The 13,333-nt window shown below is 40.0% G+C and overlaps 1 protein-coding gene across 1 annotated transcript in view; it reads left to right on the forward strand.

Moving 5' to 3' along the window:
* Positions 1-4,873: 4,873 nt before the first annotated feature.
* The window catches only part of LOC138957488 (uncharacterized), a 15,318-nt gene continuing 6,858 nt past the window's right edge, over positions 4,874-13,333 (forward strand). Inside the window, exons 1-2 of the mRNA XM_070328606.1 lie at positions 4,874-4,923; positions 6,151-6,391. Of these exons, the coding sequence (XP_070184707.1) occupies positions 4,874-4,923; positions 6,151-6,391 (291 nt within the window). The remainder of the gene's footprint in view (positions 4,924-6,150; positions 6,392-13,333) is intronic.

The raw sequence follows: 13,333 nt of genomic DNA on the forward strand, positions 1-13,333 counted from the left end.
AATGTGTGTCGCGCCACGGAATAACTAGCTAATCAAATGCCCGTAAATTGCAAACCCAACCATCAAATACGAAGGGAGCGAGAGCGAAAAGAGTGGTGTAGAGGAGACAGTGTCACCAAACGGAGCGTCGTAGATTGGGGTGGAAACATTTCTGCACTTTTTCCCTCCCGTTTGAGAACTGTTCGTGGAAATCGTGGGTCAGGTGAGCGAGACAAGTCATTCCTATCCCAGTTGGTAAGGAGGAAAGATGTCGGCAGCTTAGCACCAGCGACACGCGACAACTCTGCAATGTACTGCAGGTGAGGTTAAATTAGTGAGTTTAGTTTATCCCTACCCTCGTCAACCAATGATATTATAAAATGTTTTACTGGGAACAGGAGAAGAACAACATGATTATTGAACGTTTTCCGTAAGTTTTTCAAGGTAAAATCATGTATCATTGAGGCCGGTAAATTTAACACTGTATGTCCCTCGGAACTGCAAAGTAAGTTGTACATTTTCTTTTCCTCTTAAATTATGCTGCATGGAGTGGGGAAAATGACAGGCGGGTATTTGTTTTGCTGTCGTATGCATGGACGTCTTTTGTGTGTGTGAACGAACAAAAGAAAGAGTGGCTATCTAGTGAGTTCAGTGATCCGAAAGATTGCTGGTTCAACATATTCCGTGCTTCTGCACTGAGTTAATATTGCTGACAGCACGCGTTCGTAGCTGGGTATCATTGTTATGAAAGACCTTGCACTGCGGGTGTAGAATTCGTGCTGTGGTATTAAAGACTGTTGGTGTGACCACTGGTCAGTGAAAGAGTGCAGCCCTTAGCTGTTCTTTTGTTATTTTGTGCGGGAGGAAAAGCAAGTTTCCTACGATAGTGACATACATTGTCCGTGGGTTGTTTAGTGCAAAAGTTCATGAACCAAGTTCTTTTATCAGAATGAATTTTAACAGTAATTGACGAGCGTTGATATGCTTAAATTGTGCAGTGGTTCAGTGGTTTGATAAGTCAGCTATATGTATTCTGATAATCAAAATAATTCTAAATGATTATATGTTTAGAAAGGTCAACTTTTATGTTGTATAATGCATAACAATTACTGTGGTGGATATATTTTTGTCGACTTGTGTGTTGGCATTTATGATAATTTTTCCACCAACTTTCGAGTTGAAGCTGTGACAATTTATTGGTAGATTGTATGGTCACTGTTGTGATGATCAGCGAGAGGAAAATTGTATTAAGTGTTTGAAACATTTAATTATTATAATATTTTTCTCTTTATATTTTATTGATAGAATTGACGCTGGAATTTATGCAATGGCATGGATAGGAATCCATAACTCAGGTTATAACTTGCCATTGTGGCGTTTGATGTTGTGATGATGTTGATGGTTTTCATGCTGATCTACGGTTTCCCCTCTGCCCGCATGGCACTCGGGAAATCGTAGGGTCGGAAAGTCTTGACACACTTTTCCGACTGCAGGTAATGGTCGCACCAGTATCACGCTACTACTACTGCTGCTACTACTGCCATGGGGTCCATCACAAGAGGACAACTGTTGATCCCGACCCGTGGACATCTTAGGAGGAGTTACAGGCCGATGGATCCGGGTTTCTCCTGCTTTCGCCTTCTATAACTTTCCGCAGGATCGTCAGGCGGAGACCTCCACGCTGGACGTCAGTGAGCAACGTCTGTGGGGGCTGTTCTTCGTCAGCGAGGCGCTGCGTAACGTTCTTAGGAGGAGTTACAGGCCGACGGATCCGGGTTTCTCCTGCCTTCGCCTTCTACAACTTTCCGCAGGATCGTCAGGCGGAGACCTCCACACTGGACGTCAGTGAGCAACGTCTGTGGGGGCTGTTCTTCGTCAGCGAGGCGCTGCGTAACGTCGTCTGCTTCCATTCGTCGCAGACAATAACGGGACTTTTCTCCGTCACACAGGCTAAGTTATTACTTATATATCTTGGGTGTTGTGTGGAAGGGGGGTCGCCGTTCGGCAGTGTAATGACACACTGAAACAGTTCTATTGATATGCGCGATTGTTTTTTTTTCTTTATATATTAACCGGTATTTCATGTGGCCAACGTACTGTATGTTCATCGAACAATTCTACATACTAAGTTTGTGTGGCTCTTCGTTTTTCAGAAACCACCAGGCCACTGGAGTGTGATTTGATTGATTGTTTTGTAAACTGTTTGTGTGTTACATGTTGAATTTAATCTTATAAATAGATGAACTGGTTTTTTGCTTCATTCTTTTATTTTCTCTCCCTTTTGCTCTCCTGTCTATCTGAACCCTAAAGCGTTTACGTTTGGAGATTTTATTGCAATTCATGAGTGAGGTGCGAATCATGTGAGAGCGTGTGGGTACTTGTGTGTGAAGCGCTGTACGAGTGAATTGTTTTATTTTCTCTAAGCCCGCGGTTTGCGCCCGCGACATATGGTGGAGATGCCGGGGACAACTCTGTAAGAGTTCCCATCAGATAGATAGAGAGCAAGTTTTTTTGTTTTTTGTTTGTTGGACTGGGTGAGTGCTGGTGTGTAAGTGACAGCAGCGGGTGGTTGTTGAGGGTGTCTGGTGGTTTGTCCTATAGCTAGGACTGCCGCGGGCTAGATACCTGCCTCCCATTTCCTCATTCCAGGGTAGTATCTTTTCCCAGTCCTTTAAATTCAAAACTATTCGCAAACGTTCATTTTTGGTTGGACATTTTCCTTCCCTAAAATATAATTGACATTTTTTTATACTTGTTCTATTGTTGTTTTCCCAAAACAATAGTACTGGTTATTCTTCCGCGATCCTGTTTAGAAATAAACCAGTGTTGGATTACGTCCGCAATTAGTGACCGAGAAACAAGTGTGTTGTTGTAAGGACAAAGATCTCCTTTTCCAAATTCGATTTCATCTATGATGCAGTAAATTTCTTTCGATACATTTGTAACGTTAATGTATGAGTAACTTGTAACTTGTAAAGATATTGTGAGCTATATCGATTCATTAACGTTTAAACAGCCATTCTTTCCGTCTTATGGCAGCGAGGCCAGTTGTTGCGGCTCGAACCAGATCAGTTATGGAAGCAAAAGCGAAAGAAGCCAGAGCTCTTGCTTTGGAAGAAATTAAAGCTATTCGTACAGTCGGTGAGGAGTTGGGTCTTAGGGATGAGGCTTTGCGTGAGTATATCCTTGAAGAGAAGAGAGCTATTGCAGCTAGGGAAGAGAGGGAGTTAGAAGCCATCAAAATAGAGACTGAAAAAGCCAAGTTAGAAGAGTCCAAGTTGGCTAGGGCACAGGCCAAAGAGTTGAAAGAACAAGAGTTGAAAGCAGCCAGAGAGCTAGAAGAACTCAAAATTCAAGCTAAAGCAGAAGCTGAGGTGAAGCGTGTGAATGAGGCTAGGGAACTAGAAGACAACAAGATCCAAGCCGCTAAGGATGTGCAAAGACAGATTGATGAGAGGGAAGATAGGAAGGAGAGAAATAGAAGAGAAGAGAAAGAGAAAGATAGGGAAGAGAAGGAAATCAAAGTTGAGTCTGCTAAGATTGTGTTCCCCGATTTCAATGAGAAGGATGAAGATATCGAGACGTACCTCATTCGGTTTGAAAGATTCTGTACCGATTGTAAGTGGAAAAAGGAACATTGGGCTTTACGTTTGGGATCCAAACTTGGCAAGTCAGCGAAGGCAAAAGAACTTCTCGCTGCCATGACAGCGGAAGATGCAAACGATTATGATAAAGTTCACATAGCCTTATTACGAGAGTTCCGTTTGACAGCTGATGCATATCAAGCGAAGTTTAGAGCTGCCAAACGATCGACAGGTGAGACTTTCAGTAACTACGTTGAACGTCTAAAGAAAGTGCTCAGGAGTTGGATGACTCTTGCCAAGAAAGAAGAAACTTGGGAGGGATTGTATGATCTGGTCATTCAAGAACAATTCTTTGCTGGCATTCCCTCTAGTGTCATGACGTATGTGAAAACCGCGAAAGTGGTACAAACACACGAAATGGTTGAGTTAGCTCAAGCGTTTGTTGACGCACGTCCTCAAATAGACGCGAGGGGAGGGGAACAAAAAGAAGAGCTTGAGGGTTTGTGCCGTGAATTCGACCATCGTTTCACAGATCTGCCGACCAAAACCAATCTCGATTTGTAAAACTTGTCGACCAGGGGTACTGTTCAAGAATGATAGTATTCTGAAGACGTCAATAGTATACTTATAGTCAGGATGTGAGATACCGTAAAGATTTTTTTTTTTTTTGCATGCGCGTGTCCTTGGACTCGTTGAGTATCCTTTAAAGGGCAGGCAATGGCAATGAGTCCTGTCTAAGACTGCGGATATGCGCCAGCGTAGGAGGGAAGCAGCTAGAAATGTGTTATAAAATGGTTTTTATACTTTGACGTAAAAAGAATCTAGCAATTAGAAGGAAGTGTATGCAAGAAGCGAATATGTCAGCCAATGAATAAAAGCATAAGAATGCATATTGGAGAATGTTCCGTGGTGCTAGTTTGGGCAACTCCCTGTTAGGTCAATCTTGGGGGGGAGATTTGTCGCGCCACGGAATAACTAGCTAATCAAATGCCCGTAAATTGCAAACCCAACCATCAAATACGAAGAGAGCGAGAGCGAAAAGATTGGTGTAGAGGAGACAGTGTCACCAAACGGAGCGTCGTAGATTGGGGTGGAAACATTTCTGCACTTTTTCCCTCCCGTTTGAGAACTGTTCGTGGAAATCGTGGGTCAGGTGAGCGAGACAAGTCATTCCTATCCCAGTTGGTAAGGAGGAAAGATGTCGGCAGCTTAGCACCAGCGACACGCGACAACTCTGCAATGTACTGCAGGTGAGGTTAAATTAGTGAGTTTAGTTTATCCCTACCCTCGTCAACCAATGATATTATAAAATGCTTTACTGGGAACAGGAGAAGAACAACATGATTATTGAACGTGTTCCGTAAGTTTTTCAAGGTAAAATCATGTATCATTGAGGCCGGTAAATTTAACACTGTATGTCCCTCGGAACTGCAAAGTAAGTTGTACATTTTCTTTTCCTCTTAAATTATGCTGCATGGAGTGGGGAAAATGGCAGGCGGGTATTTGTTTTGCTGTCGTATGCATGGACGTCTTTTGTGTGTGTGAACGAACAAAAGAAAGAGTGGCTATCTAGTGAGTTCAGTGATCCGAAAGATTGCTGGTTCAACATATTCCGTGCTTCTGCACTGAGTTAATATTGCTGACAGCACGCGTTCGTAGCTGGGTATCATTGTTATGAAAGACCTTGCACTGCGGGTGTAGAATTCGTGCTGTGGTATTAAAGACTGTTGGTGTGACCACTGGTCAGTGAAAGAGTGCAGCCCTTAGCTGTTCTTTTGTTATTTTGTGCGGGAGGAAAAGCAAGTTTCCTACGATAGTGACATACATTGTCCGTGGGTTGTTTAGTGCAAAAGTTCATGAACCAAGTTCTTTTATCAGAATGAATTTTAACAGTAATTGACGAGCGTTGATATGCTTAAATTGTGCAGTGGTTCAGTGGTTTGATAAGTCAGTTATATGTATTCTGATAATCAAAATAATTCTAAATAATAATATGTTTAGAAAGGTCAACTTTTATGTTGTATAATGCATAACAATTACTGTGGTGGATATATTTTTGTCGACTTGTGTGTTGGCATTTATGATAATTTTTCCACCAACTTTCGAGTTGAAGCTGTGACAATTTATTGGTAGATTGTATGGTCACTGTTGTGATGATCAGCGAGAGGAAAATTGTATTAAGTGTTTGAAACATTTAATTATTATAATATTTTTCTCTTTATATTTTATTGATAGAATTGACGCTGGAATTTATGCAATGGCATGGATAGGAATCCATAACTCAGGTTATAACTTGCCATTGTGGCGTTTGATGTTGTGATGATGTTGATGGTTTTCATGCCGATCTACGGTTTCCCCTCTGCCCGCATGGCACTCGGGAAATCGTAGGGTCGGAAAGTCTTGACACACTTTTCCGACTGCAGGTAATGGTCGCACCAGTATTACGCTACTACTACTGCTGCTACTACTGCCATGGGGTCCATCACAAGAGGACAACTGTTGATCCCGACCCGTGGACATCTTAGGAGGAGTTACAGGCCGATGGATCCGGGCTTCTCCTGCTTTCGCCTTCTATAACTTTCCGCAGGATCGTCAGGCGGAGACCTCCACGCTGGACGTCAGTGAGCAACGTCTGTGGGGGCTGTTCTTGGTCAGCGAGGCGCTGCGTAACGTTCTTAGGAGGAGTTACAGGCCGACGGATCCGGGTTTCTCCTGCCTTCGCCTTCTACAACTTTCCGCAGGATCGTCAGGCGGGGACCTCCACACTGGACGTCAGTGAACAACGTCTGTGGGGGCTGTTCTTCGTCAGCGAGGCGCTGCGTAACGTCGTCTGCTTCCATTCGTCGCAGACAATAACGGGACTTTTCTCCGTCACACAGGCTAAGTTATTACTTATATATCTTGGGTGTTGTGTGGAAGGGGGGTCGCCGTTCGGCAGTGTAATGACACACTGAAACAGTTCTATTGATATGCGCGATTCGTTTTTTTTTTCTTTATATATTAACCGGTATTTCATGTGGCCAACGTACTGTATGTTCATCGAACAATTCTACATACTAAGTTTGTGTGGCTCTTCGTTTTTCAGAAACCACCAGGCCACTGGAGTGTGATTTGATTGATTGTTGTGTAAACTGTTTGTTTGTTACATGTTGAATTTAATCTTATAAATAGATGAACTGGTTTTTTGCTTCATTCTTTTATTTTCTCTCCCTTTTGCTCTCCTGTCTATCTGAACCCTAAAGCGTTTACGTTTGGAGATTTTATTACAATTCATGAGTGAGGTGCGAATCATGTGAGAGTGTGTGGGTACTTGTGTGTGAAGCGCTGTACGAGTGAATTGTTTTATTTTCTCTAAGCCCGCGGATTGCGCCCGCGACAATGTGCCGTGATGCAAAGACGTTGAGCAGTTTTCAGATGTTTATGAATCTAGGGCTTTCAAAATTTACTGACATGTTGGACTCCATGACATCCAAACATGAAGTTCAGTTACCCCTTTTCAACTTTGAAGGTCACAGTGTGGGCGAATTTTTAGCAAAAAGTTGGAACATTGGTATGACTGTTCTTACTCACAAGGGAAGTGATTTAGTTATTTACTGATTTTTATTTTGTATGGCCTTCTTTCACCCATTTAATCATTCATAAATGTTCATACCCAAGGGAAGTAATTCACATATATATCTATGGCCAATGTTTTCACAGGGCATCTCCCCCCCCTCCCCACACACACTCACATGGGCTAAAACTTACATGGCTTTTATGGGTATGACGCTCTTAATCACAAGGGAAGTAATTTACTGATGGTGTGTTTTCATTTCATGTGGCCTTCACCGATTTGAATAATTTATTTTAGCTTATCCAATTATAGTGTGGATGAACACTGTCTCCACTCAAAATAGTCCTTTGCTATTGTACATTGTGAATCAGCATTTTTGTTTTTGTCCTGTTTGAATAAAGTGCAATAATTTTACAACCAAAGTGTTAATGTTAAAGATGTTTACATAATGTGTGAAGGATGATGCATTTGAAAACTAATATTGTTAAATGTCAATTGACCTGTGACAAGTCAGCAAAGTGCAATATCCAAGCATGAAACCCGCACACAATTCCCAAACAACATGCTTTCTTTTCCACAAAATTCCATCCAGGTGAAAACAATTATGTGAACGTCATAACATGGTGTTTTTTTACATTAATAATCAAGCCTAACACCAACTAACATGGTGTTAATAGGCATTTGAGCAAGCTTTAACACCAACATAACATGGAGTTAATAGGCATTTGAGCAATCTTTAACACCAACATAACATGGGGTTTTGCATGTTAAACCAGCAATAACATGATGTTAATCACATTACAAGCAAGCTGTAACACCACCAAAACAAGCAGTTTTGCAAGTTAAGTCTACGATAACATGATGTTACTTGGCGTTAAACCAAAGCTTTAATGCCATCAAAACTTGACATTTTTGCATGTTACAGACATGCTGTAACATGGTTTAACATGATGTTTTGACCGTCGCAAAACGCGCTGAAATTCCAGGCAATTTCGCAGCGATAACTTCAACAAAATCCAATCAAAATCTGGCGTTGTCGTGAACACCAAAATGTGATAAACCCATTGAAACTTGAAGTTTTGTTGGGATTTTGAGTAGTTTTGTAAGATACAAAACGCCACTTTTCGCCCAGTGTTGTTTTATTATTATTATTATTTTTTTTGTACGGTTGATTGTGTGGAATGTAAGGTTGTGAGATTGTTATGTACGAGTGTATGCATGAAGCGCCTTTGTAAACGCCACGAGCTTCCCTTTGGGAAGGTGTGCGCGTATAAATAATCATTATTATTATTATTATTAAAAACACGCTCAGAAAGTTAAAACGAAGAGAGGTACAGAAAAGCGTGCTATCCTTCTCAGCGCAACTATTACCCCGCTCTTCTTGTCAATTTCACTGCCTTTGCGGTGAGCGGTGGACTGACGATGCTACGAGTATACGGTCTTGCTGCGTTGCATTGCGTTCAGTTTCATTCTGTGAGTTCGACACCTACTTGACTATAAATTATGTTGTATTTTCGCCTTACGCGACTTGTTACATTTAGTCAAGTTTTGACAAAATGTTTTAACATAGAGGGGGAATCGAGACGAGGGTCGTGGTGTATGTATGTGTGTGTGTGTGTGTGTGTGTGTGTGTGTACGTGTGTGTGTGTGTGTGTGTGTGTGTGTGTGTGTGCGCGTGTGCGCGTGTGTGTGTGTAGAGCGATTCAGACTAAACTACTGGACCGATCTTTATGAAATTTGACATGAGAGTTCCTGGCTATGATATCCCCGGACTTATTTTCATTTTTTCGATAAATGTTTTTGATGACGTCATATCCGGCTTTTTGTAAAAGTTGAGGCGGCACTGTCACACCCTCATTTTTCAATAAAATTGATTGAAATTTTGGCCAAGCAATCTTCGACAAAGCCCGGACTTCGGTATTGCATTTCAGCTTGGTGGTTAAAAAAATAATTAATGACCTTGGTCATTAAAAATCTGAAAATTGTAATTAAAATCAATTTTTTATAAAACGATCCAAATTTACGTTCATCTTACTCTTCATTATTTTCTGATTCCAAAAACATATAAATATGTTGTAGTCGGATTAAAAACAAGGTCTGAAAAATAAAAATATAAAAATTATTATCAAAATCAAATTTCCGAAATCGATTTAAAAACAATTTCACCTTATTCCTTGTCGGTTCCTGATTCCAAAAACATATAGACATGATATGTTTGGATTAAAAACACGCTCAGAAAGTTCAAACGAAGAGAGGTACAGAAAAGCGTGCTTTGCAGCACGGCGAAACCACTACCGCGCTGAACAGGCTCGTCAGTTTCACTCCGTTTTGCACAAGCGGCGGACCACGGTCATTGTGAAAAAAATGCAGTGCGTTCAGGTTCATTCTGTGAGTTCCACAGCTTGACTAAAATGTAGTAATTTCGCCTTACGCGACTTGTTACATTTAGTCAAGTTTTGACTCAATGTGTTAACATAGAGGGGGAATCGAGACGAGGGTCGTGGTGTGTATGTGTGTGTGTGTGTGTGTGTGTGTGTGTGTGTGTGTGTGTGTGTGTGTGTGTGTGTGTGTGTGTGTGTGTGTGTAGAGCGATTCGGAGTAAACTACTGGACCGATCTTAAGGCTGGAGTACACACCTGAGGCCATATTTCAAAGTGGTTAGGCAGTTTTAAAGGTTTGTTTTTATGTTAGTTCAGTGTTTTGTTTATCAGGAAAAAACAAAATGAATAGAGCTTGTCGCGCAAAATTTTGAGATAACGACTGAAGTTTGAGCATAGGTATGAGATTTTTGTACGCAAACCCTACTGAAAAATTTGTGATATTGTATTGTGAATATGTTAACAAAAAAAAACAATCGGATGATCACAAACTGAGGAAGAGAAATAGGGAAGCAAAATAGAACATCAAACAGAGTGATTTTACAGGTGAATTTGGAATAAAACCCTTATGTATCCATTTTTGAAGCCCAATTTGAAGCATGGAACACAGTCAAACATAAATTAAAAGTGTTAAAGTGGTTACAGTGTTCGGAAATAGTATTAAATAACAAGTTGAGTTATCCCTCTTCACAAATTTTAAAAGAAATACACCTCTTGTCGCGCAAAATTTAGAACTGTGATGCTTTTACTACCCCCACCCCCTACTCATTTTTCGGAAAAGTGTGCATATTATCTTCCAAATAGACAAGCAAGGTAGTCAGATGATCAAAACTTAAGAACAGAAATAGGGAAGCAAAATAGAACACCCAACAGAGTGATTTAACTGGTGAATTCAGAAAAAAAAACACTTTTTTACTCATTTTATAAGCTGAATTTAAAGCTTGGAAGACAGAAAAAAATACATTAAAAGTGCTAAAGTGGTTACAGTGTTCAGAAATAGTGTTAGATACCAAGTTGAGTTATCCCTCTTCATCACAGTGAAAAGAAACACACCTCTTGTCGCGCAAAATCTTGAACTGTGATGCTTTTACTCCCCCTACCCTCTACCCATTTTTCAGAAAAGAGTGCATATTATCTTCCAAATAGAAAGGCAAGGTAATCAGATCATCAAAAACTTCAGAACAGAAATAGGGAAACAAAAAAGAACACCCAACAGAGTGATTTAACTGGTGAATTCAGAAAAAAACAACTTTTTTACTCATTTTATAAGCTGAATTTAAAGCTTGGAAGACAGAAAAAAATAAATTAAAAGTGCTAAAGTGGTTACAGTGTTCAGAAATAGTGTTAGATACCAAGTTGAGTCATCCCTCTTCATCACAGTTAAAAGAAACGCACATCTTGTCGCGCACAATCTTGAACTATGATGCTTTTACTACCCCTACCCCCTACCCATTCTTCAGAAAAGAGTGCATATTATCTTCCAAAATAGAAAGGCAAGGTAATCAAATGATCAATAACTTCAGAACAGAAATAGGGAAGCAAAAAAGAACACCATAACAGAGTGATTTAACTGGTGAATTCAGAAAAAAACACTTTTTTACTCATTTTATAAACTGAATTTAAATCTTGGAAGACAGAAAAAAATTAATTAAAAGTGCTAAAGTGGTTACAGTGTTCAGAAATAGTGTTAGATACCAAGATGAGTTAATCCCTCTTCATCACAGTGAAAAGAAACACACCTCTTGTCGCGCAAAATCTTGAACTGTGATGCTTTTACTTCCCCCACCCCCTACCCATTTTTCAGAAAAGAGTGCATATTATCTTCCAAATAGAAAAGCAAGGTAGTCAGATGATCAAAAACTTCAGAACAAAAATAGGGAAGCAAAATAGAACATCCAACATAGTAATTTAACTGTTGAATTCAGAAAAAAACACTTTTTTACTCATTTTATTAGCTGAATTTAAAGCTTGGAAGACATAATTTTTTTTTAAATGCTAATGTGGTTACAGTGTTCAGAAATAGTGTTAGATACCAAGTTGAGTTATCCCTCTTCATCACAGTTAAAAGAAACACACCTCTTGTCACGCAAAATCTTCAACTTTGATGCTTTTACTACCCCCACCCCCTACCCATTTTTCAGAAAAGAGTGCATATTATCTTCCAAATAGGAAAGCAAGGTAATCAGATGATCAAAAACTTAAGAAGATAAATAGGGAAGCAAAATAGAATATCCAACATAGTGATTTAACTGTTGAATTTTTTTCTCATTTTTGAAGCTGAATTAGAAGTTTGGAAGACAGAAAAAATAAATGAAAAGTGCTAAAGTGGTTACAGTGGTTACAGTGTTCAGAAATAGTGTTAGATACCAAGTTGAGTTTTCGCTCTTTATCACAGTTAAAAGAAACACACCTCTTGTCGCGCAAAATCTTGAACTGTGATCCTTTTACTACCCCCGCCCCCTACCCATTTGAACACAAAAGAGTGCATATTCTCTTCCAATTAGAAAAATAAGTAATTTTAAGCAACTGGACATTTTTAAAATACATCTTTTCTGTCAGTCCAAGGATTGCTTAGTCCATTAAAAACAAACAGACTAGGATTTAGCGCACCCATTTTAAGAAAAAGTTAACATGATAATTGATATATCAGACTTTTTTATGCAATTACTACTGAAGATTCCAGATCAGGTAAAACAATCATTTTATATCCTTTGTCACATGTTTTTATTTTTTTTATATAAATCTATCTATAGCGAGTCTTGTCTCTTTGTGTCATTTAGTTATTTTCAAGAATTCTATCCTGGCAAAAAAAATAAAAAATCCCTACCTACCTACCCTATTTTGTTTACCCATGTTATTAGAAACAGACAATTTATTTTTATTGACCTAAAGATCTTGAAACATTTGTTTTAATAGAGAAATAACAAGTACAGCCCTTAGCTGTGTCACTCGAATTTCTTTGTCAGGCTGAAACTTAGCTGTTGCGTTGAAGTCTGCTGTGTGTGTCTGGGTCCAAAGCAACTTTCACATTCTCATCTACACACTCACGTTACTCACACAAGTATACAATTCTACCCACAGAGGCGTTCGGGGATGGGGGTCTCGCACTCGGGCGAATCACACCACAAAATACAAAGTATAACGTACACAGATTTTTCTATTTAACCAAAGAGCAAATTAAATCATGAATAAATCAATCAAGCAAAACTTCCACACAATGACACACTCACTCTCGGTTCACACTGCGCTCTGGGCGTGCACACTTGGCAGCACGTATACCGTTCCGACGCCGTTTGTCTTCGTGCATGTCCAGCACAGGCACACGATTGTCCAAGAATCACAATAATCCTCGTGAATGTCACAGCAGGCATTATTACAGGTTACGTAGAAAGGTCCAATGATGGTAATCCGGTGCACACACACACACACACACACACACACACACACACACACACACACACACACACACACACACACACACACACACACTCCGGTTTGGTAAGTTACCTGATAATGTAGCCTGTAGATCTAACGGGGAGACTGATCAGACAGGAAGAGCAATACTTTCACATTTCCGATGTTCAGCGATACAATTGTTTTCTTCGAGAGTTCGATCTTCGTGCGATTCTGGCGCGTTGTCACCAAGAACGTTAAAAAACAGGATATCATCATGATGCCTCTCTACAAAAACCAGGTCTAGGAACTCTTCATCTAAAGTCAGTCAGTATTAACCTCCTCAACACAATCCTCATCTTGTCCCATAGTGATTTCTGCCGTCAAAGAATTGAACATGTGGTTCTCAACTCACAAGACCGATTTGTCGTCTTCCATTGTGAAAT

This window comes from Littorina saxatilis, unplaced genomic scaffold (genome assembly GCF_037325665.1).
Source record: "Littorina saxatilis isolate snail1 unplaced genomic scaffold, US_GU_Lsax_2.0 scaffold_263, whole genome shotgun sequence".
NCBI classification, from domain to species: Eukaryota; Metazoa; Mollusca; class Gastropoda; order Littorinimorpha; family Littorinidae; genus Littorina; species Littorina saxatilis.